The sequence below is a fragment of the Phaethon lepturus genome, unplaced genomic scaffold (genome assembly GCF_000687285.1).
Source record: "Phaethon lepturus isolate BGI_N335 unplaced genomic scaffold, ASM68728v1 scaffold13514, whole genome shotgun sequence".
NCBI classification, from domain to species: domain Eukaryota; kingdom Metazoa; phylum Chordata; class Aves; order Phaethontiformes; family Phaethontidae; genus Phaethon; species Phaethon lepturus.
The window spans coordinates 391-26642 of NW_010534060.1; the positions used below are offsets into that span (position 1 = coordinate 391).

The window sequence follows — 26252 nt, forward strand, 5'->3', positions numbered from 1 at the left end:
AAAAAAACAGCTCACACAAGACAAAGGTTTGGAGTCTAGGTGTATGAGTTCACCTAAGTGATTTGTCTCAAGATTTCAAGCAATAAATAAATCAGCCTCAGCCACTCTTAAACAATATGCTAACAAATACCCAACACCTCATAGCTCTTGGTTCATCCTCTGAGTTACCTAGTCTCTGGTGTGTTCAATTATAAAAATAGTAAAACCACTAAGCAACTTACCTGGGAAAACTGAGCAAAACTGGGATCAGCAAAAAGAGGCACATGTCCTAGAAGCTCATGGCAAATATCACTGCAGGAAAACATGACATTTCAATAACTTTAATTTAGGAAAAGTCCAGCAATGCTGGATGAATGCCCTAGAGTCTGCACATAGTCAGGAGTGCAGTGCATTTGCTCCCACCAGCAAATAATGCTCAGGCCTCAGGGGAAAATGTTTTGCTCTGAAATCATTCTTGTGATGGAAACGCTTGCACACTCCAGGGGTTTCAGTGCTTTTATCACCGTACATCCCTCAGAGGAAGGATGGTATATTATTTGTTTTTCTTTGTGGAAGAAAACCATCCATTCAATTGCCCACCCAGCTCAGAAAAGCCCAGAAAGAAATCAACCCACCAAACAGAACATGGACTTTTTAGTCTCAAGGACAAGAAACTTCTATAGATGAAGCTCAGACTATTAAGACACCAAAATGTCAACATATACCTCAAGAGCTCAACTCCAGTCCCTGTTCAGGCCCACAGCCTCCCACTAAGATGTGGAAGTTCACCCTTCCTCAGATAGGACTGTTTTCATCACAAGTTGAAGTTGGCAGCTGGACAGGCATTGCTGGGGAAGGACTCATGTACAGACTTAGATTTTTCAAGGACAGAGAAACGATTTGGTGAGATGGAAAGGGGAGAGGAATAAGATGCTCCCAGGAGGGCCAGGTCTGTGGAAGACATTTCTGGCTTTGTGCAGGATGAGAATGAGGTGAGCAGAAGCAGGGAGGAAAATCAGAAGAATGAGGGACAGAAAAATGAAGAGGAAAAGGAGGTTGTGGGAAGAAGTAGGAAACAAAGAAATGGTAACAGAGGGGAGGAAAAATGGCAAAAATACAAAGCAGGGGAAGAAAACTGTTTTGAAAACAACAAGTGGAAAAGGACAATGAACAGGGACAGAGAGAAACATTACAGCGTAAAACTGAAAAAGAGAAAGGATCAATGATCTGGGCTTCCTCTATCTTGCTGCCAGAAACTTGCTTGCAACATGTTGAGTCATTCCTGCGCTAGATTTCACACCACTGTTTGGGTGTTAATAGCTAAGCTGAATGCCTTTGTACACTGCTCTCTTGCATCCCAGCCACCACACAAGCATGTTTTTGGTAGCAAAAATGTCTGATCAGTCCCACAGGAACTTGCAGAAGAGGATGCAGCTTGTTAAAAAGACTAGAAATCTTCAGAAAATGTTTTCAGAAGAGAGAAGTCACTTGGCTGTTCTCCATTAGCTCCATTCCCAGGAGTGCTCCAGAGTCCCACATGGTTATTAGCAGTTGGGCTGACCCTGCTGTTAGTCTGCTGCAACTTTACATGCTTTCTGTGCCAAAGTACTTACGGCTCCGGTGTGTACATAGGTTTGGATGCATGGCGAATATACTGTGTAGAGTGAAATACTCGGAATGCCAGCCCAGCCAAGAAATCCCGAGAGGAGAGCAAGCCTGCAACAGGACGCAGGCGAAATCCAGTGCAAGCTGAAGGGACAAAAAAATGGCATCTTAAAAACAGCTAGTGTGTTTGATTTATCCTTATCCGGACTCCTCACAGTGGAAAAAGTTTGTTAATTGTTTTCTTTGCTCTCCTCATGTTAAACAGAGTTTAATTGTGAAAGACTGGCAAATTTTCTCTCAATGTGTAATACAGTCACAGTATCTGAGCATCTGTACCATCGTACCCCTGGAAGTTTTAGAGAGGAGCCTGAGACACAGGCTAAGAGATGTGCCCAAGCACCATAGGGACACTGTGATAAAGCAGAGACTGCTTTTCCATCTCTGGAAACACCACCCCCACTGACAGCTGAGGCCTTTCATTTGATGTGGTTCTTTTAGATGCTTCAAACTTACTCTGCAAGAATTTTGAAATATCTTCAAGCTGGGGAATGTTGTCCTCCCGGTAGCCACAGTATTTCTCCAGCAGTGGGAACACGTGGTTGTGTTCATAACAAGCATGAGTTGGATAGAGACTCTTCAGCTCCCTGAAGACCGTGCCCCATGTTTTCTTTTCTTCTTCCGTGTAGGTGACTCGAGGAATAGGCTGGCCACTGGAAAGAAAATTAATACCTTCCATAGGAGCAACAAAGAAAATGTCTTATGCCACCAGCATCATACTCAGGAGCTTTACGTGGGCTGGCCAGGAGCTGCTAGTGCAGGAGGGGAGATGACTTTGGTCTGACATGCAGGTGAAAAAGGAGCCTCACTTGCCCCTATGCACAGCCTGGGAAGGACTCTACTGACCTCAGCTGAGATACTGGCCTTTAGAAAACTCCTTGCACTATTGTGGTAAAAATAAATTAGTGTATATTTGTCTTATCAAGATGTTCTAAAAATATTTGCCAGCTGTTGGTTGCAATTTATTTGCATTTCCAGATATGGAGCAGCTGTTTTATTTCTTTCTCTAATATATATAACATTAATTATTTTGGTTACAGCAGGGAAATCATCAGCTGCAGAAAACTCTATTTCTTGGAGAGACAGAGAAATACTGATCTGTGTTTTATGCTGTAACAGATGCAGACTCCAGCCAGTTTGACTTTTCATAATTATAATGAGTAATTTTGAATCAAATTCCACCCTCAGGCCTCCATGTGCTTAGCTCATGTTGAAGCTAGCAGGAATAATACAATCACAAGCAATGTAGTTTGGCCTCCTGTGAATAGTCAATTCCTTAGCAATAATGATAGGGCCATAGGTGAATCCAGCAGCTTTGAAAAATCAAAGGGTTTTAAGTAACTTAATAGGGTTAACATCACTGCTGGGATAATGTTGGAGCTTTCCAAGCCCCAGAGACCCATTGTTAAATTCTTGATGACACCCCACCATCTCCCACTCCCTCATTTTTTCCCCTGAGCCTCAGGGCAGCTCCTCTGGAGAACCATCATTTTCTGTCTCTCCATATCAGCCTTCCTTGATCTGTGGAGCTTTAAACATCATGTTGAATTATGAGAATTCTTGGGGGATTGTTGTTCCTATAGAACTTCCTAAGTAATCCTCAACCACCTTCCAGCACTACAGGGGGAAGCTGTGGCTTAAAAACCTTTCAAATTTCAATTAAAAATTTTCAGGGATCAGCAGGATCAGAAGCAAAGGAAGGCAGAGGGAAGAGGCAAGTGAAAAGCAAAGAAAAGAGAGTTCAGGGAAATTAAGCATTCAGCAAAAACAATGGCTAAATGTATCGGGAGAGAAGGCAAAAGAGCAAAGGTAGAGTAGAGAGGCAAACAGCAGGAGGAAAGAGGACAAAATAGGAAGAGACACAAAAGAGGCTGAAATTGATGGCAGGAAGAAGAGTACAAGACAAGCAACCACAGACCCACCTCATCTTTGTAGCTGGGTAGTACCTTCAAAAGCTAAGCACATTTGCCTTTCCAGATACTTCCCAGGATTCCTGATAACTTTGGTTGTCCCTCTCCTACTAACTGGTTCTCTGCAACTCTGTCCCTCCATGCTGGAAACAGGCCCCTGTCTTCCCCTCCCTATTGTAGACCTGAAAGGTATGTCTGCCAGAGCACAGACATCACAGATCCATCTGGGCCTTCCTGAATCAACACCTAAAGTCACAAAAAACACATGCCTTCTTTCCACGAGCCCCAGAAGACCGGACATGGGCTTTCACACCCTATTTATTGCTCTGTTCCTGAAAGACCTCATTGGAAAGTCCAAGAACTTCACATAAAAAGTGCTTTTGGGGCACCAAGTCTGTAATAGGCTCTGTTTCCAATGTGTCTGAGGATCAGGATAACAGACTACATATTAATTAGTTACCTTTTGGAATATAATGGTTTCATCTGCTAAATATGGTTTCAGTTTGAATCGTGGTGGGGGGTTAACATGTTGTGGTTTCTTATTTCTATGTAGGATTTGGTGAAAGCCTGCAAACTAGAGACCAGAATTTTCTATCCATTATGCAGAAAAGGTAAATCTTCTCTGCAATACCTGTAAATGGACATTAGATCCATCCACATCTGGCCATGAAGTCTTATCCAAATTTTCTAGCTATACATTGGGCTCCTGACTTTTTTCATCTGGCTTTTTTTCATTTTCCATCTATCAATCCAATTTTGTCTCTCATTTTGTGATTAGATTATTATCTCTTTGACTCAGGGACTATCTTTTCATCACAGCCCTGTGCAAAGTGAAGCCCTAAATGTACAACATATGTTACTTTATCCTTTGCAATCACAATTTTTACCAGTCTCAGCAAGAATTAAACCCAGTAGTACTGATGTAAATGTGTGAGTGGCTCTGGGAACAGAATTTTATCTCCTCCAGATTTGATCACTGAAAGCAATCAAGCAAGCCTGTTCTAACTGAATTTATCATCTCTATTCATTTATTTTTCTTGGGAAATGAGAGCCCAAATTGCTGATTGCAGCTGGGTCAGACATGATAAAAGTAGAGTATCAGGCGCTGGATTAGCATCAGAACCATAAGTTATTCATTATTTTAATAGGGTATGCAGCTCCTGCTTTAATGTAAATGATAGGGACTCCTCCCCCAGTCCTGGTTTAATGGAGAGGATACCAGAAGCAGCTTTATTCAGTGCTCAGGTCTTTGTAGTAGCAATGGAGTCTGCTGCTCAATTAGACAACAAAGCCAGGGAAGAGGGGTGTTGTGGGGAAAGAAGGGAGGCAATGTTCTCTTCTGAATGTGTGCCTGGAACAATTTACTTTTGTTTTACTGTGATTTGGGGATAAACGCATGAACAGGAAGACTTAAACACATGGCAGAGAAAAGCCAACAGCAGGAGGACATCATGGAAAAATAGGGATTGCCAGCAGGGTGAGAGCCCTAGGAGAAGGCAGGAGATGTGGGCTTGCTTTCTGCCCACGTACTGAGCACTCACTGTCTGTAGTTGTAAGCGATATCGGCAAACTCCTTCCTCCGTGCCCGGTACACAGGATCTTTGAACCCCTAAGGAAAAAGAGAGATGGTCACTCCCTGTGTAAGTGCAGGTGGTGAACAGCCTTCGTCTTATCGAGCACCCTCAGGCATGGCTGGTGCAGTCCAAGAAGTGCAAGAGGGTGAGTGGGGAAGCTGCCTCTATCCTACCCTGCTCAGCTCACATGGGGCACCACTCCTTCCTGGTCTGCGGGGTCACCAGAGCAGCCTTTCAGCCACAGCCTCCCAGCACTTCTCACCCCCCAAGTCCTTTCATTTTCTCATTTCCACTTGCTGCAAAAAAGGGAAACATGCTCCTGTACAGCACCAACAAAGTGCTCCTGCAAGAGCAATACACTGAAGTAGCAGCACTCAGATAACCATGTGCTTCTTGCAGTTCCTGGCACAGCTGGGCTGATCTAGAGGAGCAGAGTTAAGCCAAATTAGAAACACACTCATCAAGTCAGTCCAACTTTTTAGGCAGATTTTCAGTATGAACCATGCTTAAAGGTGCTCATTTTCAAACTGTTAGAAGAACAGTAGGCACTTAGCAGGCCAAAAAGCCCTATTCGCACTACAAATTCAGCCATTTGAAAGGATTTAGTTCCTACAGAGAATGTCTAATAGACCTTGTGGTTAGGAGCTTGAATTTGCAGCTAATTACCAATAAAACCAGGGATAAGAAAAATAATCTCTAAATCTTCATCTAAGATAACCATTCTCCTATCCCAGTGTGCCTGTTATTTAGACTAAAAGTTCCTCAGGGCTAGGAGGTGTCTTCACCACCTAAAGTGGTAGAAACACCCTTCCAAGCTAGGGGACACTTCTTCAGGGCAAAAGCAACAATTCACTGGGCACTGCAGCAGTTCGCGAATGCATCTCTTAGTGGTGCATGGCACAACTGGACTGAGGGGCCACGAAACACAACCAAGTACAGGAGGCAGCTGAAGTAGAGTGGAGATCTAAGAGTGTGAGTCAAATAGAGGTAGCCAATGGCCTAAAAAATGCGCTGTCCAAGATTAACCTGGCATAGAGGTGTTTGTCATTACATCCCATATCACTTAACTACTAAAAACACAGGCTCCTTTAATTTCTCTTTTTCTGCAGTCTATGTACTGTCACACCTATTTACCCCAGCAGCTGGGTTTCCTTTTTAAGGCATAAACTGCTCACTAACTAATTCTAGGAACTGGAGCAGAGATGCTTAATTCCTTTTAATATCTTTTGTTTGTTTGTTTCTTTTTTTCAAATACAGTCTTGGTCTATTCCCGCATGACACACAAGGGGGCCATTGACTCTGTATCTCCTTTCATTCTGCCTTTCATATGACCACACTGAACATCATGAATCATTGTACATGATACATAACACGTCTGGAATTAAGCAATAGGTAGTGAATGACTAATCACCCCATCTCAATTAAACTAATAGCAGCAATTTTTGTTGCACTGCATGTAATTTATTTATAATCACCCTATCTCAATTAAACTAATAGCAGCAATTTCTGTTGCACTGCATGGAACTCAGTGTGTTTTGACAAATGAAAATAAGTTGTTGTTTGCTTGGAAAGGGAATAGAGGCAGAAAGTATTCTTGCATCTGGAAGAGCTGAAAAACCACTGAATAATTTTTTTATCAGTTAAGCCAATGAACAAAACTTTCTGACCCTACCATTTAAACCACAAACTCTTTGAAACAAGGACCTTTTCTTCTGTTGTGTCTCACCATACAAGAATCATGTCAGATTTAACAACCACATAACAAGGCACTAAGCTCAACTGTGTGTACATAATCAAGGATGAAAAAACAGTCTTCCTATCACTGAGCTATGATATGTTGCTTCTGAAGTTTTTGTTGCTAGTGATTCACAAAACGAGCCTGAAGTCACCACATCAGAGCCACTTGGGAAAACTAGAGGTGTGCTTGGGGTGGCTCTGTGCTCTGATGACCATTATGACTTTTAAGGTCTCCTGGTATTTGCTCAAATTAAAGTAACCTTTGGTCTGATTTACTTCATAGCCAGGGATTGGGACAATTCTAACTCTAGAAATGTGGTACCCGTCTTGTCCTATAACATGCGAGATTTAGCCTACTAGATCTGTCTTAAAACAGAGCAAACTTAAATGAGAGAAATACTTGTCCCAATAACTAGAAACATGCTAAAAATAAATCTCCATTTCTTACAGGATGATCAGCATCCAATTCTGCTCCATAGCTTAGGATCTGATTGGCAAACCTGTCCAGCTCCTGGATACTTCTTGGGAACCATGGCACTGCAAAACAGAAAAGAAATAGAGACTGGTATGTTTCTTTGTTACTTGGTTTGGGCCCTTCTTCTGATCTTTTAATCATAAATATAAAGAAACATATGCAAGGGACTAAATCCCTTGGGCAGCAATGGCCTTTCCCTGTAGTAGGAGACAAGAGCAAACCCTGCAAGTTGTCTTGAATTTGTGGCTGTTTTGCACTGTTGGAAGAATACAAAGCATCAGGAATGTCTAGCCCTTGGCACAGGGCTGGCTTGTAATGTTTATGACTTTCTGTTTATTATTCCGGTCTCTCGGTTTACCAAAATGTAGGAATTTTTCCAGAATATCTTTCTGTCTTGCTTTCAGCTGGGATCAAGTTAACTTTCTTCCTAGTGGCTGGTAGAGTGCCGTGTTTTGGATTTAGGATGTGAATAATGTTGATAACATACTGATGTTTTTAGTTGTTGCTATGTAGTGTTTATACTAAGTCAAGGACTTTTCAGCTTCCCATGCTCTGCCAGTGAGGAGGTAACACAAGAAGCTAGGAGAGAACATAGCCAGAACATTTAACCCAAAGTGGCCAAAGGGATGTTCCATACCATACAACATCATGCTCAGTTTATAAACTGAGGGGAGTTGACAGGGTGGTGGTGACCATGGCTTGGGAACTGGCTGGGCATCCGTCAGCCGGTGGTGAGCAATTGTATCGTGTATCACTTATTTTGTATATCCTTTTATCATTCTTATTACTATTACTATTCTCTCCTCCCTTGCCATTCTTTTAAACTGTCTTTATCTCAACCCATGAGTTTTACTTTTTTTTTTATTCGGCTCCCCATCCCACCATGGCGGGAGGAGTGAGCAAGCGGCTGTCTGGTGCTTAGTTGCCAGCTGGGGTTAAACCACAACACCTTTCTTTCACAATAGCTAGAATCAGCCATTTCAAAGGAACAGCAAGAAACCCCACAACAAGGAGGCTGCAGGATTATTTGACACTCTGAAAATCTCTGAGATCGACTTGGTGGCCACACTTAAGATAAGATGCTGAAATAAAATGATAAATGGCACCATAATATCTCAGACTAGCATTGTGTTACTGCAGTCATTATATAATAATACATTAATTTAATTAACAGCCTGGGCCTGGTTGTCTATTGCCTTGTAACTCGCATACTATACACACTGTGAATGGTGCAGCAAGGATATGAAATGGGACCACACTGGCTACACAGCATGTAATACCCATGTGGCCCTCCCCTTACAGAAGGACATAAGGTGGAGGGCAAGGAAGAATCACAGGGCTTTCTAGATGTGATATGTTCAGATAGGGTAAAGCGGAAGGCAAGTGTCTTCATGGCAATTGCACTGCAAGGAGAGGCCTTTTGCAACTCGTGAGGTACATGGAGCAGTCATCCCAGGTCAGGCTTCCTTCCTGGAACCTCGAGTGTGTTCACCCAGTGGCCCAGGCAGTCCCCTGCCATATGTCCCCTCAACGGCAAGAGGCTTGGCACACATGTGCAGTGGCGGTACCTGGCTACAGCCCCCTCTTCCATCTCTTCTAGGAGGATCCAGTTGCACACCAAGCCAAAGTTCCCCTTGTCAGCCACCACTGGGCCTGGCCACCCCAGCCCTCTGCAAGACTGAGACAAGGGAAGCTCGATGGAGGGAGTGCAGGAACCATGGGCCCTTGCCCCTCCCTTGCTCCATCATCGTTTTGGGAAGTGCATCAGTAGGTACCACCACTAGGTACCACTGGCAGCTGGGCACATCTTGGGAGCTTCTGGTACTGCTGGGTTTGACTTGCTTGGGTTTCCCTTCTGCTGCCACATTCTTACATTTTTGGCCCTTTGACCCTAGCTGCCTGTCTCTTTTCTTTTTGTCTTCCCTTCTGGCTGGGTCAGAGGCTACAGCCATGACTGAATTTAACTTCTCACAAATACAACTAAACTGCTCTTTAAGCCCAGGTGCACATCTGTCTCCAGGAAACTCTGCAGCACTGAGTTCTATCATTTCTTTACATGAGATATGAGAAATTACTCTCTTTTGTTTTAAACTTGATTATTGCATTTGATGTTTATTAGTTCATTCATACAAACATCATTTGCTGCTATCCACCTTCTCCAAGCCACCTAGGATTTTACAGCTCCCTGTCAGATCCTCCATCTACCGTCCATCTTCCTGGCTGAGACTTTGCCTGCGTATTTCAGGCACAGAAACCATGGGCCATCTTTGAGCACCCTCATCACTTCTCTCTGCACCACTTCTCTCTGCACCACTTCCAGTTCCACCGTACATATTCTAAGGAAAGGGCACAAGACCTCCATCTAAGGATGTATCCTGTGCTCAGGTCATGCAATCATATCCCATACGCACCCCACACTGAGTACAAGTCAGCAACATGTATCTCAAGGCTAGTATCACCCAAAGTTTTGCTGGTCCAAGCCCAGGGAGGGGGTCTCAGCAGTCTATCAATAAAATGTTTGCAGTTCATTTAGAGACTTCTTGCACAAATGGGTGTCGCTTGCTCAGTCAGTGCTTGGAAAACAGCTCATTCCCCTGTGTGTGTCTCTGCTTAGCTGGGAGCACTGCCACTCAGCCATACGTCCCTGTCTGATTTTGGGGTTTGTGTCAGGTGAACCTGATCCCCAGCCAGCAGCTGCTGCATGAGCTCCCTGCAGTGCCTTGCTGATGGGGCTCATCCCAGACCTGATGGACCACCTACAGGGTAAGAGGATCACTCTGTCTCCAGGACTCTTCAGCCTTGCTTTCTGCAACACAGAGGGCACTTGTGGCACTGGGCTTCTGCAAGGCACCTTCGCAGAAGGGCCGATGCAACAACAGCAGATTTACAGGGCACACTTTGAGCGGCTGCAGCCCAGCCCCACGCAGAATCGTCACTCACCCTGACCTACCGTCCCACCACCAGCCTGGCTCCATCCGATGCTCCCACTGGGGGGCCCTCAGATTTGTTTCAGGCAGGCCAGGGAGAGCAGGCGGCTGGTGGCTGCCAGCCAGGGGAGGGATCCCCGGGCTCCCCAGGCTGCAGAGACCCGGCCTGGCGGCTCGGCAGTGCTTCCAGCTATGCCTCCCGTTCTACCACCCAGAAGAAGTGGGGTTTGGTCCCCACCTTTCCAAGCTGCACACCCTTCTGCTTTCCCCTAAAAACCAGACCTGAACAAGTCACTAGATGGCAGCAGCAGTCCCAGGAAGATCTTCCCAAAACGACTTTGCTGGGTGTACCGCTAGCTCTCGTTTCTCCAGAAATACCCTCTCATCTTGCTGTTAGCAACCTTCTTGCACCGCCAACCCCTTGATTTAAACTAGTCAGAGGGGGTGAGCAAAAAAAGGTGTGTTTGAGTCCTAGAGAGGAGTCACTACGCACTTACACAATGTGAGGCTGAGCACACCCAGCCGTCCTGCCTCTATCTTCTACATGGGTAGCCAGGCACCTGGTTCATCTCCTAGCTCTGCCACTGAGCTTTGTGTGATGGTGGGGGAATCCCTTCACTGTTCTGTGCTTCAGACTCCCCACTATCAGCCTGGAGTGGGGCACACTGATAAATGTTTTGGGATTAGACACTGGAAAAAAAGCTGTCTGGCAGCTCCACGGCAACGGGTTTGTCAGTGTTAGAGTGAATAACCACTATTCTCATGGACGCACCGTGACATGAAGGGTCCGGGCTGTGTAGACAAATTGGTAGGAACTGAAGTCTGCAGTGGATTTCAGCAATGATGACTGTAGAGTTTTGCTGCCCTGAATCAGAAAGGTCTAGGTGGGCAGAGTTTGAATCATTGCATCACTTCAAGAAGGGATGAAACGGATATATAATAGTGACTTACTTTCATTAAATACATTTTATTCTCAAGATCCCCGAAGTAGTTGGTGCAGAGCTCATGATAAACGCTGGGACAGACTGACTGCTGGGCTGATGCATGTCCCATGCACGGAGATGGGTGGCTTGTTTTGACCCTACACAGGAGCAGTACCTTATCTCCTAGGCATGCAGCCCCTATAGGTACCTGACATACTTTCAGCAGATCACTGCCCTCCTCCCAGGTGCCCCCAGCCACTGGCAGTAGCTAAGAGAGAGTGGATCCGAGCTCACAGAGATGGATGAAAGAGGCAGGCTGTGAAAGGGAAATCGTGAGGATGCTTAGTGCCATTTGCACCAGCATCGCTGATATGAAGTCAGGTCCTGGAAAGTCCTGAGCCTTCCCAGCTCTCATGGAAACGGGAATCAAAAGTCCTGAGCACAGCCCCAGCGCAGGCACTGCACCAAGTCCATACAGCCCTTGCATCAGGGCCAGGGTGCAAAAGGGCTACTGGGTCTTCTGCCTAGCTGTGCAGTGCCAGGAGGCTGTCTCCAGCCCTCCCAGCAACTATTTAAAAGATCAAATCAAATTACCCCCTGGCTGAATCTATCCCATATTTTGTTTGCAACATCCTCCTCCAGCCCGCTCACCAGACTCGCTGTCTGTCTGCACGGCCATTAATGAATTGCCAGGACAAGCTGTTGCAACACTGGGCCTCTGTGAGTGTCTGAGGAGCAAACGTGGGCTGATCAGTAATAAATATTGATTTGTCTGTAAGTGAAACAGCAGCATTTATGGGATCGTGCTGGACACCCAAGTGGTGACCAAATTACCATGGGGTCAAATGCTTAGCAGAATGCTAATAAGCCATTTATATGAGAGGCAGCAAAGCAGGGGCAGCAAGGACTTCTGCAGAACTCCTCCATTTGGACCATTGTGAGGAGGGTCAAAGACAGGTCTACACAATTTATAGCAGTTCGAGGCCCAGGTTTAGCCCTTTTTTAAACAGTCCCAAATGCTTTGGCCAGCCTCAGGGTTTAGCAAACAAGGCCCCTAAAGAACTTCAGCTCCCAGTCTGTCTCAGAAATGAATAAATTGTCTGCATTTCCCTAATGCTGCAACAGAATAATATTTAATTCTTTTTATTCATGGGCTCAAAGTGGACTGCAGATACCCAAATTGTTTCCCAAAAGAGCCATGAAGAGATGCGCTGTGTTTTCACGACAAATCTTTCCATCTCTGCAAGGGCTTTTGGCCCAGTGACTGCTAGCCCATCTTGTCTAACGCTCTAAAACTACCTTTGGATTTAGAGCTTTTTACTGGCCTGCTCTCAGCTAAAATTACACTGTTGATCCAAATCTGGTATTTGTAACTCTTTGGGTGTACCAAAGGGAAACCAAAATTATATTTTGCATTTAATTGAGAAAAGCCCCTAAAAGCAGTTAAAGTGACTAGACAAAAAAATAAAAAGAAAAAGACATTCTTTTATCCCTTGCCCAATAAAGCACACAGACATGTGTTTAACACTGAACTATACAGGAGGGGCAGAATACCAAAATTTCCTCCGACTGTCCACAAAGCAGTGCCCCAAGAATGGCACTGTATACTTCCTACAGGAAACTGAGTAAAATAGGATTTTTTTTCCTCAGATCATGAGCACGAGCAAAATGAATCCTTAGCAAGGAAAGGTTGAGAGCATCTTTAGACAGCAGTAAAAAAATCGGTCCCAGGGCCCCCGGACTACCTCCAGGAGGAAACCTTCCCAGCCTTTACCTGCCCACTGAGAAAAATGTGGCAATATCCCCATAAACCGTATTTCTGAGATTTTGTTCCCTGGGGGCATATTGTTGTCATTCTGTATTTTAGGGATAAAATTTCACACAAGTGCATCTGTGGATTATGACCAGATTTACCAGGAAGATACATTTGAAAGGCAAGATGACCTAAAAGGCTCCATGAGGCCTGTTATTTGTTAATGCCATCGCTGATAAAGGACAGTATCTTACTACACTTCCTACAGCTCAGGCTGCTCCCATCTCCTTCTGCCTTTGTAGCTGCCTCAGCCCAGAATTTGCCACCCACAGTTCAGCCCCTAAGCAGGGCTTGTTTGACCTTTTAAAATACGGCTCTTTGGGGATTTCAGTTTCACTGGACCCTTACTACTCATGAGACAAGTTGAAATTGAAAAAAAAAAAAAAGAAAAGAAAAAGGGAAAGGGCAAAAAGAAATATCAATCTTCCTCTTTCCTTGGCGATAAATTGCTCCCACTTTGTACTGTTTCTGAATTTCTGAAACTAACAAACAAACACAAGTTATCCTCTCAGACAGAAGGGGATCAAGTCCATTTCTGCAGCACTGACAGGATAATCTAGCTCAAAAAACCTTTGATCAACACAGTAACATGCAGTGAATTCCTAATCCTACAGCCGACCACAGCAGTCTTGATTTCTGTGAGGTCAGAATTTCACTCACAAGCCTTCCTTGGCTGATATTTAGAGCTGTATCTCTATCTGACTCTGCCTTATGCTATTCACAACTATATTTTTTAATGAAGTTTATTATTAACTTCTTAATAATAATTAGAAAAACAAAAGTAATGGCAAGCCCTGCTAGGCCCTGTAGCTTTCTTCTGGACATAAGAAAGCCCCCAAAAGAGAACCTCTTTGATTTGATGTGATCATAAATTGCCTAATCAACCTTTTGTCCCTTCATCTCATGAATGGAGAGAACTGACTCCAAAGAGTATCTGCCGCCTACTTTTTCATCTCCAAATGTAATGTCATGGGTAGGACACAAAGGAAACGGTAAAAGGATTACCAACATTGATCTCAAGAAGGTATTAATGTCTTTTCATGTTGTTCCTAGGAAGGAAGAGGAAGATCCAGACCTAAAGTATTTAAAGTCTGAAATCCTATTAAAATCACATCTGTTATCTGAAGAGGCATTTAAGTATGTCTCGGACTGGATGCTGGGTAGCCACCACTGTACCGAGCAGCCTCAACTCCAGCAAATCTCTGAGAATTAGGAGCATAGACAACTCACAAAATCTTTCCTCATTTCTCTCTGAAGAATTACAACTGACCTCCCTGGGATTTCTTAGAGGAATGAAGAGCTATTCCTGCTCCCATCAAAGTGGGTGGTAGAGCCTCCCTAGTTTCAACAGCAGGAGTGAGGAGCATCCAAAAAGGGGAGAGACAGAAGGATGGTGTTGGACTGACATGTACCTGTGTGAGGGAGAGCAGGGAGTGGGGGACCTGGTTTTCTCAGGGGAATTGATCTACCATCTGCAAGCCAAGCCCATGCTTGCAGCTGCAGATTTTTCTGGTACTGTTTGCCCTTTATAACTGTGATTGATTGAGTTTATGTGGGCTTTTTGAATCAGGGCAGACAGTAACTAGACAGATGTAGTGCATCCCACACCAAGATCTCTTCGTCTAAGTTCTCGTGTGGACAGGCAACATAGGAAAAGGCTAAAAGTGTACAAGCCCTGCAGTGGCTTTCAGTGCTCAGCGGTCCAAAGGCTATGGGATGGTAGTCAGGGGACATATCATCGGGCTTGATAAGCTAACCTCTCTGCATTTAACATGGTGGTATGGGTCCCACCTGCACCCCTGTTATTCCTTCACATTACAGGTGTTTATCAAGAACAAAAGTTGCCACCCTGCATGACTTGCCAAAAACTGTGTATATAAATGCTGCCTATTTTAAAATAGGGCAAAGACCAGCAGCAGAAAATAGATGTACCTACAACTTTCTGCAGCATGGCTTAGGGATTTACAAGTTGAGCCCTTAGCCTGTAACTCCAACCATCCTTTGATCCCTATTAACTTCTGCAGGGAGTGTAAAAAGCTACTGCAACAAAGCTGTCTTTAAGAGACTGAGTGCTGCCAATCAGTTAGACAGACGACAACACAACATAACATCAGTTCCCAGGAGACCTAGTCAGAAATATGGCAAAACATGGAGCATGGCAGTTCACACTGAGAGAAAATCTCCAGATGAAAAAGCTTACAACATAGGCAAAATAGGCAGAGGGAGGGAAATGCAGCCATACAGATCCAAGAGGAACTCCTTTGCTACAAGAAAAAAAGTCATTTAAGCATGTGACCTCTGTATTTCTTATCAATGTTATGCTTGTCAGTGTATCCTTACCAGTGTCCTTCTTCTTTGTTCGTGAAAGTTCATGGACCGTTGCTCCAATATCATTTCTCAAGGATTTGATGATCTTGTCCAGTGCTGGAACGTTCTTGCCTTCCAAATTAATGAAGAATTCATACTCATCTTTGTTGAGACGGGAAGGTCGGGACTCAATGTGGGTCAGGTTTATACCTTTTTCCTATCAGAAAGAGAGCTTTTGGTCCCACAGGTCTTGGGGGAAGAAGCATGACATAAAGACTAGCTAAAATTCATGTGTCAGTCAACAACCCATACTATACAATCCAAATAACTCAAAATCAAAAGTAGAGACTTGCCTCTGGTGGCCACTGGACTGAGGACTTTCACAACAGGGAGAGAGACAAAAAGGAAGAATGAGAAGGGTGCGGGATTTGTCCTTGTGCAGAGCACCAACACAAAGACTATGCACTACATAAACCTTTGGAAAAGGTAGAATCAGGATACAAGCTGTAAACAGGCTTTGTGTTGTAAATGGTGCCTCTAGTGCCACAAGTACATACTGGGAGCTTGTCTGTGTGGACAAGAACATTTCCCCAGGATCAACATGGAAAGTAGGTGTTCCACCTGTAGAGAACCCTCTCATGAGAAAGTGAATGCTGTATTTATGAGTATCTTGAAAGGAGGTTGGAAAAGCAAGCAGCTGGGCACCCTGTGAGATAAGTTTCTGCCAACCCACTGCACAGTCACCTGCAAAGCCACCTGCACATTTTCCAGGGCTGTGAGCAGGTGCTGGGCAGAGATCCAATGGGAAATATAGAACTGCACCAAAAAGGCAGCCCAGGTTTGTGCAAATAAAAGCATGGGTGTTTTAAACCACAGAATCACAAAATCACAGAGTCGCAAAGCTGCTGAGGTTGGCCAGGGCCTCTAGAGATCATCTAGTGCAAGAAGCCAGCTCAGGCAGGGTCCACTGGAGCTGATTGCTCAGGACCATGTTCAGTTGAGTTTTGAGTATCAACACAGATGGAGACTCTACAACCTCTCTGGGCAACTCCTTCAGAGTGTGATAACTCTCACAGCAAAGTCTTTTCCTTAGCATAGAAATTCAAATTCCGCCTCACCACTACTCAACAAGTAGCTAAAAATCCTATTTTTCCAGTCATTTAAACACAAGTCCAGGGAAATCTACCTCAGTTTAGCTGAACTCAAATGTTTTCCTGAGCACTGTAATTTGAATATAAAAATACTAGGGTGTATTGTTTTTTAGAAAAACTTTTTAAGCAGATTTCAGCTGATGCTGACTTTACCACCCAACCTTCCTGTCAGGCTCACACTGAACCCATGACCAAAGCATGCCAAGACAGGTCTGGGCTTCTGTCCCCTGGGACAAATAGACAAACACCTGGAGGAAATTTGGTCCTGAAGATCAGCCACAGAAGAGTCAGAGGAGCTGACACATGGTGCTCAGCAGCCTTGGAGAAGCTTTTGTTTTGCTGCTTTCAGGCTTAAGAAGACCCCAAACTACATGGGTTGAAATGACGGCCCTGCTGCTGTCAGTGTCAAACCCCTTGCTGCAGTGGAGTCAGGATTTCATCCATGAAGAAATGCTGCGAGGATCTACTTGTAACCTACAGGGAAGAAAGAGGGAAGCTTTTTTTTCTGCACCTCCCTCTAGTTTGAGCTTCTCAAGCCCTTTAAGGTTTTCTTTGCTCCTCTCAGTGCTTGCATAGTGCATGGGGGCATCTGGCCATCAGCGGCAAAGGCCTCATTCACTCCATCACAAAAGGCAGTTTATTACTTGGTAGGAAACAGCATGCATGTCATTCCTCTGTTTCCTGAGTGTCACACGCTACAGATGAACTTAAATTGTTTGGCTAGATACCAATACAATAAGTTGAAAAGGTCAAAAGCGCATTCACCAACTGCTGCTCTTGAGATCCACCATCCTCACAGGGCCGTCTGGGGGAGAGAATGGCCGCCGCTGTCCTGGGCCCTGAGGACAATTTGTTTTAGGCCTCCGAAGCCCCGTTTCGCAAACAGACCACACATTGTACCCTCCGCTTGGTGAGGCGCTGGGAGGTGGGGCGGCCCGGAGCTGGAAGTTCGGAGGACTCGGGGCTGGGCAGCTTTTGACAGAGAGCAAGCGCAGGGGCCTTGCCGGCCCCTTTGCCGCGGCCGCGCTGCGGAGAGCAGTGCAGCAACGTGGGGCCGGCACCCGGAGCCCAGGGCCGTCCGGCTGCTCCGCAGAGCCCCTCAAAAAAAGTGGGTGGAAAACCTCCCCGTGTCAAAGGCTCGGGGCAGGCACCCTGAGGTGCTGCTTTACTTTCCCCTTGCACTGGTGTGTCGGGGTGTTGAATTCTGTCTCTGTGTAGTTTCACCAGATAATGGGGTCCCGGGTCCTGCCTGGGCTTTCTACATCTTGCAGAGGCTGTGATAACGTGGCCCTCTCTTTGGTGGCTGTTATCTCCTGCTTCCTTCCCCACGGACAAGCGTTCATCCCTGCCTCAGCATCCGTGCCCTGGAGATAGCAGAGCTGTTTGAGAGATCAGACAGGTACCTCAACTATATCCTTTTTTTTTTTTGGGTGGGGCGGGGCAAGATGGCTTTTCCGCTGTACCAGCTCTCCAACCTGGCTCAGGGAGCAGCTGCACAAACAGTAGCGCACACAAAATGGAGGGAATGATGCCGGGCCTGGGAATGAAGAGACAAGCTGCAGAGTGGGCACAAGACATGCTTAAGGCAGCAGGAGCATCAATGCCTCCCAAAGTACCACCGCAACCTAAGAGACTGGGAAAAAGGAAAAAAGAGAAGACAGGGAGGAAGGAGCTCATGGAGAGAATCACCTCCTTTTTTACACCTGAGATAAGCAGAACAGCTTCCCACAGCGTGTGAAGCTGTTTTTCTGTTTATTTGAGGGATGCCTGCGGCTCAGCAACGTGCAGAGCCAACCCAATCACCTCTTTGCACTGAGGCTTCAGGACCTCACAGCAAAGAAGGTGGAGAGAGAACCCTTCTGGTGACTGTTTTCAGAGCAAGAATCCAGCAGCATACATCCAACTCCCTGAACTGGCGCTTCTGGAGAAACACACTCTCATATGTTGTGCCTTGCTACTAAGCCCCTCATTTCAAAATATTTACAGTGGCTCTGTTACTAGTGTTGCTTTACAAATCTCAGTTTCATTCTAGTCCAACTACTCCATCTAGTGTTTAATCTTCATAGTTTCACATTGTTCAAAACTTTGTATCCTCTGCATTGCCAAATCTTGCAATTGCATCAGGTTTCTCACAGTAGTTGATGCTATATTTAAATCTCCAACTTCTGGAAACAAATGGTTACCTAAGAAAGGAGAATGGGGGCATTTTTTGCTTTAGTTGTTTATTTTGAGCAGTTTTCAGTCTCTCTATATGTTTTAGTAGAGCTTGAAATCTTGACAATGTATGTCCTCAAAAGACAGCTAATAAAAATTCTGTATTTCTTTTATGGGACTTCATGATTTCTGAGCTATTTTTTGTTGATGTAACCTAATTCCTAACAAAACTGGTTTTGGAAGATCTGGGCTGTCGCATGTTTGAGGTTGGATTCACGCATGGACTATTAACATTGGTCTCTTCTGCCTTTCCTATTTTAGAGCTGTTAGGAATCAGATGAGCCCATGGCATAAGATGAGACATGCTTTTGCTGAATTCTCCCCATCATCCATTCCAGCTGCAAAGAACTTGTAACAGGTTGGTGCATCCCTACCTCTCCTCAGGTTTATGATCAGCATACAGGTTGATTCTCTCCTATGTGGACACCTCCTATCATACAACCACATATCTGCTCGAGTGCTTCTGTGTTGATAGAGGAGGGGTAGCTGTTCACCTTGCATTGACCACAAAGCAGTGTAGTAGGCCATTTCTAATATACTTTTTAGCAAGTATTAATGATTCAGAACAGATTTTGCCTTGAGGACTGGAGGTAGCATTATGTGTAACATCTAATGGAGATCACAGGGGTACAATATTGCCAGAGCCCTTGAAGTTAACAGAAGTCACTCCAAATTTCTCCCTTTTTTTCTTAAAACCTCCACTCCTGGGGGTGAAAGGTCTCAGCTTTCATTATTTGAATATCCAAGTTAACGGTATCTCTATCACTCCCCATCAGAGAAAGAAGTCTCGAGACATGTTCTCAGCTCAAAAATCAAGTTAGAACTAAGTCCATTTTGTATAAGTCCTGATTTTTGAATGACAGGGGTTAGCAATACAGGTATCAATTTACAAAAGAGACAATGGTGGGCGCAGAAGATTGTCCATCTCCCTGCCTGCCTTACCCCACAGTGCCTTGGCTCCCCGTCAGAGGCTGTGAAGCATCTCCAGCCCTTTCCTCAGGTCATTCTGATTATGCCATCCCAACAGAGCATCTTCCACACTGCAGTTGCCCCACACCAGCAGGATCAAACCAACCTGGTGTTACACTACTTCAGCAGTCTTGCAGAGGTCACCACTGGACAATTTAGTCCCACTCTCAGAGAGTTTAATGGCATGATCATGGGAATAGAAAAGTTGTGTTTTTGTAGCTACATGAGGAAACTTTCAGTGGGGATGGATACTTTCTGGGAACATTATGGGCTACTACTTCCCATGGCGTTCATATGTCCTTCTGTTTACACATTACTAACTGCTCTTGTATACGATTGCTAAAACTAAGTACAGCTGTGAAATCTGTCTGCAGCTTGTTTTCATGACTGTGGTCATTAAGTAAGTTTGGCTTCATCAGGAGCCCCCACACTGTTACCAGATGAAGAACCGTCAACAGCGCTACAGTGCCACTAATCGACATTCAGTGAGAACTTGGGTGAAATCTCCCAAAACAAGGATTTACTTGCACTTGTCTGATAAAAAAAATAAATTACATGTTCTTTTAACCCTTGCCATGGGCTAGTTCAGGGCTTCCTGAAGGAAGTCACTCTCAGAAGCACAAATAGAAGGTTAATGCCTAATTTTCACAGGAGATCAAGGGAGTTAGGAAGTTACAGTGATGCCTTCAGCCAAGGTTTCCCCAGCCATGTTCAGCTTTACTGTCCAAGGACCTGCTTCTCAGCTGAAGACAATACTTCCCCATCTTCTGCTTCACATCTGCTAAGGTCTTCCTCACATGACAAGCTCATGGAGGCAAAGGGACCCAGAGCTGGCCCCTGCCAGCAAACAGCTGCAGAGGGCAAACGGCCCTGGAGCAGCCCCTGGTGTCCATTGCTCGGGACTTCTGCTCCAACCCTAAAGTTTGGTATGAGGCGTTTAGCCACAAACCACGTGGAGCAGGACAACCCAAAAAACATACATGACAACATGTGGCACTGCACAAGCACCTAGCAAGAGGGCACTCCTCTCTTGAAACTCATGTTGGTTTACTAGATCAAGGAGTCCTGCTCTCCTGGCCCTGGAAAGAGGAGAGTCTAGACTGCGGACATGGATTTGGAGCAGTGAGTTCAGGTGTAACAAAATGATTGTAGCTGTGCATATGCATAATATGATGGAAAAAAACAAGTCTCTTGATAGAGGCATGCCTGGCCTGTTCACCTATCACTGCAGACACCTCCAACACACCCCCTGGCCAAAGTGACTGCTCGCTTCTCCTGATCTGGAAACAACCCAAACCACTGCAGAGCCAATACCTCCCCAAGGGACAAAGAGATCACAGTCACTTTGGACTTTCTGTTGAATAAAGTAAGCTCCTAAACAGAAAAAGAGCACAGCCAGCAGAAAAAAGATGGCTCTGAAAGTGCAGGATCTCATTTAGTACAACCTGTTACTCCCATCCAGTCCTCCCATGGAGCAGTAACTTACTCTGGGAGCAGGAGTACTACTCAGCGCAAATTGATGGGATTGCTTTTGAGCTAGAGCCCTACACACTGTAAGTAACACCACTGATGGCAGGACCTTGTACTGAAGTCCCGCTCTGTGTTTGGGAAGGTCATGTTGCTGAAGAGAGGATGGAAGGCTCCCCTCTGAGAACGGGTTGAGCAAACTTGTAATATATTCCAACCCAATGTTTGCCACATACTACAGCTGACATGTCTTCTACTACTTGTAAATCCATCAGGAAAAGAATTTGGATGAGATTAATGTATTCACAAATTCATGTGGAAAAAATTCAACTAAAACTGAGGGCAATCCTTTTTACATATTGAAATGTTTAGTTCTGATATTTTTAATGATGAATTTAACTTTGGAAATACCAGTCTTTGAGAGGGGACAACTTCTTTTTTCACTTTTTTTCTTTCAGAATGGACTTTGTTGTTGTTTAAAAAAGTGATCTCAATTTCAATAGACTTCTATCACTACAGAGAAAAATAAACATTCCCATCATGTGTAACACTTGGGTTAACCCAAAATGTTCTGCTTTGCTTTGCTTTTTCAGTTTTGATAAGAAATCTGAAATACTTCTGTCTTTTTCTGACCTGGACTTACATTCTGTAACTTTTTGATGTGTCCAGTGAATCAAAAAAAGAAACATAATTCCACAATGCCTATTCTGTCTTCCTGATTTTAAGCATGGTATTTTACTTATGTGTGATGTTCTGACTAAAGTATTTATTTGAGTTTTGGCTTCCTAGCTATTCTGAAATAGCATGAGACAAATAAACAGCATATGGCTGTACCAAGCAGTGCCTTAGTGTACAGCGGGTGCTATTAAAATTAAGTTGGTGTAAAGATTCTGCTGGTGGGTTTATGCTGGCTCTACGGACACCCTCAAGCCTGCAATGAGGACAGAGGTGTTGCCCAAGCAGAACCCATAAGGAAGCTGTATGCACACAAGGACAGATAAAGCTTATGGACAAATAGGCTTTTCAAGTGCAAAATAATTGGGTTTGATCAGCAGAAAGTGAATCTTTACCACATCCCAATATACACACAGAGCAGCTAGTGTGGAAGCAGCTTGGATTCAGTTTTAACAATCTACTTACTGCTGGGCATGATTGAGCTGCTGTTACATTACAGCACGTGTCAGAGTGCAAGCCTGGCCCCACGGACACTGCTTCTCCACAGGGAAGGTGGAGAAGGGACTGCAGGGACTGTACTGTCAACAGTGGCATAGGGCACCCTGGGTACAGAGCAGTCCAGGGGGGACAGATTCACACAGCCAGGCAAGGATTTGCAAAACAGAGGGGGAACAAGAGCCAGGGGTCAGAAGATCTTAGGAGCCTGCTGAGGTCTGGTGTTTGGGGGGGGTCTTCCTGAGTGGTGTTTATTTTTGTGTGTGAGACTGGGAAAGGACTCTCCTCCCACCCAAAGTGGATAGCGAACCCTTCCATGGACATGGTCTGGGTTTGCTTTTAGAGACAGAAATGCTTTTAGCTTAAAAAGCTATATAGTCTTTCTTTAAATATGTGCCTGCCCTTCTGAGGGTCCAGCCCTTCTTCCATATAGACTGCTTGCTCTTTTTGGATGTCGTGCATTGGCCAAACACTGAAACACATTAGAAAGAATACAAATCAAGAGTAAACAGAAGAAAAAAGTGGATATAATCAAGTACATTTTGGACATAAAGCCAGCAGACATAAAGAGCTGAGTACGTAGAGGAGATTTCTCAGGAAAAAGCCTTCAAGCTACATCAGAAAAACAACAGCTGTCACTGTAGCCACATAGTTGTGTGCAACTGGGACCTGAACATAAAACAAAAGTTTGGGTCTTTGAGCAAAAAATCCAAATGTGAGAGCATGCAGCACTCTGTCCACTGCATGAGCAACCCCAAGGTATGTTTGAGTAGGACAAACATTCATGTTTCCCCAAAACACATTGAAATGCTCTTAGACTTGTCTCAGTTACAAGATATAATTCTGTGCCATGAGCACTCTTTCTGTAGCCACTGGCCTTGTGCCTTCACCTAGCTGGATATAAGGCTCCCCTACCCTCAGTCCATCCTGGCCCACCACAAGGGCTTACCCAGTTCATCTGGGCTGTGTTTGGACACAGTATACTTCCTTCCCTGGAAGATTTGCCTCCTGGTAAATACAGATTACGTCTGGACTGGGGAGCAGCCGTGGTGCTTGATGAGCCAGGAGGGCCAGGCTGGAGCACAGCGCAGCTCCCTTTGGGCTCTTGTGGAGATCAAGTTGTAGTGGGGGCTACTGCCTGGCCAAGTTTCACCCCAGCACAGAGCGCAGGATGTGAACCTGGGACTGAGGAGTTGCTCCTGCATCCTGGGCGGGAACACAAGAGTGACTGAACAGCCCTCCCAGAGTAATGGAAATTTTTTCCTGTTAATTTTTTCCTGTCAAAAATTAAGACATTTTTTCTTAAACCAAGGAGGGTATGAACCTCCCCAGGTCCACACAGACATCTGTTTTAGAGAAAGTCAGCCTGGCTGCTGATGGCACCACGAGATCTCTCCTTTCTTTAGGTATCCCCCAATTCCCTGTGTCTCAGTCTGGGTCCTTCTTCCACACTTTTTTCCCTGTCTTGAAGGAAGATTTATTTTCAAGACTTTCATATTTACAGCTCTCTTACCCCTCCTCGTCCCCCCTTCATGTCCCAGAGTCATTTTATAGATTGGCTAGAGAAGAGGCAAAACCCTCAAAGTGAGTGCTGGAGGCACTGTCCCTTAGTCACTCCCAAGTGCGAGCTAAGAGGGAGAGGGGGTTGAGCTGTGCTTTCCGCCTGCACTCCCACATGCCAGTGACCAGAGAGACCCCGGCAGCCTGGGCAGCCCCCAGGCTCAGCAAGGATCAGAGGGGTTCCAAACATGCCACGCATGGCCATCAGCACCAGCAGCCGCACAAGGTCTGGCCCTCCGAAGGGCTCAATGGCTGCAGTGCCGCATCTGCCCCAAGGAACAGTCTGATCATATTTTGTGGGTTTTGTATTTTCCTTTTTCCTACTTCATGTGGTTGTGTGAAGCAACGACAGCCAGAGCAGCTGGTCCCCCATCTCCTCCCTGTGCCACCCCTCTGAGACAAACCCATTGCATTTCCCCAGGCCAGCGCTGAGCCAGTGACAGAAACCCTGGGGACAAGGCAAGGGGGTCTCCCTGCCCAGAGGAGCCCACCAACAGAGAGTCTAAACTAAAACCTGTAGCTGACCTGCATCTTACAGTTGATTTTATTAAAGCAAAAAAGGGGTACAAGAGGAAAAAATGCTCTCAAGGTCTTCCTTCTTGCCCCCACCCTTCACCTGCGTATCACCGTCTTCCCCATCTCTGCTGTGGATGTCACTGAACACAAAGCCTGTGTCTCTGAGGCACCGTGGTTATGGCCCAGGTGGGAAAGGGTGGAGGTTATCTCAGCTGTGCACATGCATGAGTCTTACACAGGGTGAGGTCCTTTGCACTGAGTTAGAACAGCCCAAGGGCTGCTCTGGTTTACACACCCCAACGCTCATGAATTCACTAATGACAGCCCTGAGGAACTGAAGCTGCAGGTCAGGCTTGTACCATTAAAACCCTGTCCTCCAGCCTCCCATCCACTTCCCTGCTACATCATCAACAGCATGCAAAACAGATATAAGGGCACCTGTGCCATGTCTCTTGCTAAGCCTTGGTGCTGAGGGCAACTGCAAGTTCGCACAGGAAGAATTGGCTTCATTGGGATGGGAAACCACCCAGCCACCAGTGCAGACACCTTTAGCTGAGCCCCATCCCCTCAGTTGCCAACCATGACTCAGCCGGTCTAGTTTAGGTACCTGCTCTGGGGCAAGAAGAGTCTCATCCAAGAAGAGGCTACTTGTCTCTTTGCTACACTAGCTCCCCTGCAGATTTTCCTTTAGAGTTGACAGCAATTTGATTAGTAGACAGCAATGCATTTAACCAGAGAATATCAACAGTCTCCTTAATTCACTTACAGACATGCACGCCACCAACATACAGTCATTTTGCAGGACTGTATTGCAGTGTTCACTTCACAGATTTAGACTAGCTCTGCTGTTGTTGGTAGGAATTTTCCTTCATCTTAATGAATCAAATATGTCCCATAACTCAATTATTTTTAATTTATCCTAATACCACACAAACTTTTAATTTCCTAGTCAATTCAGTTTATGAATGGAAAGTATGCAGGCCACAACTTTTTACAGTGCTCTATAGAAAATGCTGCTTTCAGACACAACTATTACATGGTGATGTTCTAACAAAAAAGAAGTCAGGAAACCAATATAACAGTGTATTTGCCTGGGAGCACAGAGTACACAGCTCTGTGTGTTGCAACACAACCATCATGAATTGCAAGGATTTCATGCTTTTTAAACAGCATCCATGACATCTGGGAAATATTTCTGCAAGAATAAATAGACACACAATGTCCTGAAAGGTAAATGGCTCTTTGTTTTCCCAAAAGCTTTCCAAATCAGCCAGTACAAGTTGCTGAGTCCCTTTGGTGTAAACAAGGTGCTGCCATTTTCATGCTGTTTTGTTGGTACCCTCTACCCGCTCTGTAGAAGTACTACTGATGGGAGATGGTGGCCTTGTTTAAATCAGATTTATTGAGATGGACAAGGGCTAAGAGGACGGTAGCTGCCCCCAGTAGAAATACTTCATGTGACGTGTACTATGAGTCACACGGCTCACAGGCAGCTTATATTTGCCTTTCTGTACATATACACATACATACTCAGATGTCAATCTCAGATTATGGCCCAATTAAAAGTAGAGATTTTAATTTAAAAGTTTGAAATCAAATTTTAACTTAAAAAGGCTGCTTCTGCTCCAAGATTTTAAGGGATTTTGACCCCAGAAAAGAAATGCATGCTGCTTTCCCCCATTATGGCAATGAAACGGAATCACAAACATGACCACAAATACCCTGACCAAATGTTGCTGCAAAGCAAAAATGTAAAGACTTGGTCAAGTCTCCTGAAGGAAAATATTTACCTCAAATGTGCGCAGAACTTTAGCCAGTGCCCCAACTTCTTCTTTCAGAGAGAAAATCAAAGAAATCACACCATTTTTATTTGAGGACTCTTCAATGTACATAGATTC

At 45.0% G+C, this 26252-nt stretch overlaps 1 protein-coding gene across 1 annotated transcript; it reads right to left on the reverse strand.

Annotated features, from left to right (window-relative positions):
- Positions 1-217: 217 nt before the first annotated feature.
- On the reverse strand, positions 218-26252 carry PAH (phenylalanine hydroxylase; the record flags this gene model as incomplete). Its single annotated transcript, XM_010285405.1, has 7 exons — positions 26145-26252; positions 15341-15524; positions 7311-7399; positions 5093-5160; positions 2098-2294; positions 1593-1728; positions 218-291 (listed from the first exon to the last, which is right to left on the reverse strand). Coding segments are annotated over exons 1-7 (850 nt in total), but the record flags the coding sequence as incomplete, so codon positions are not given.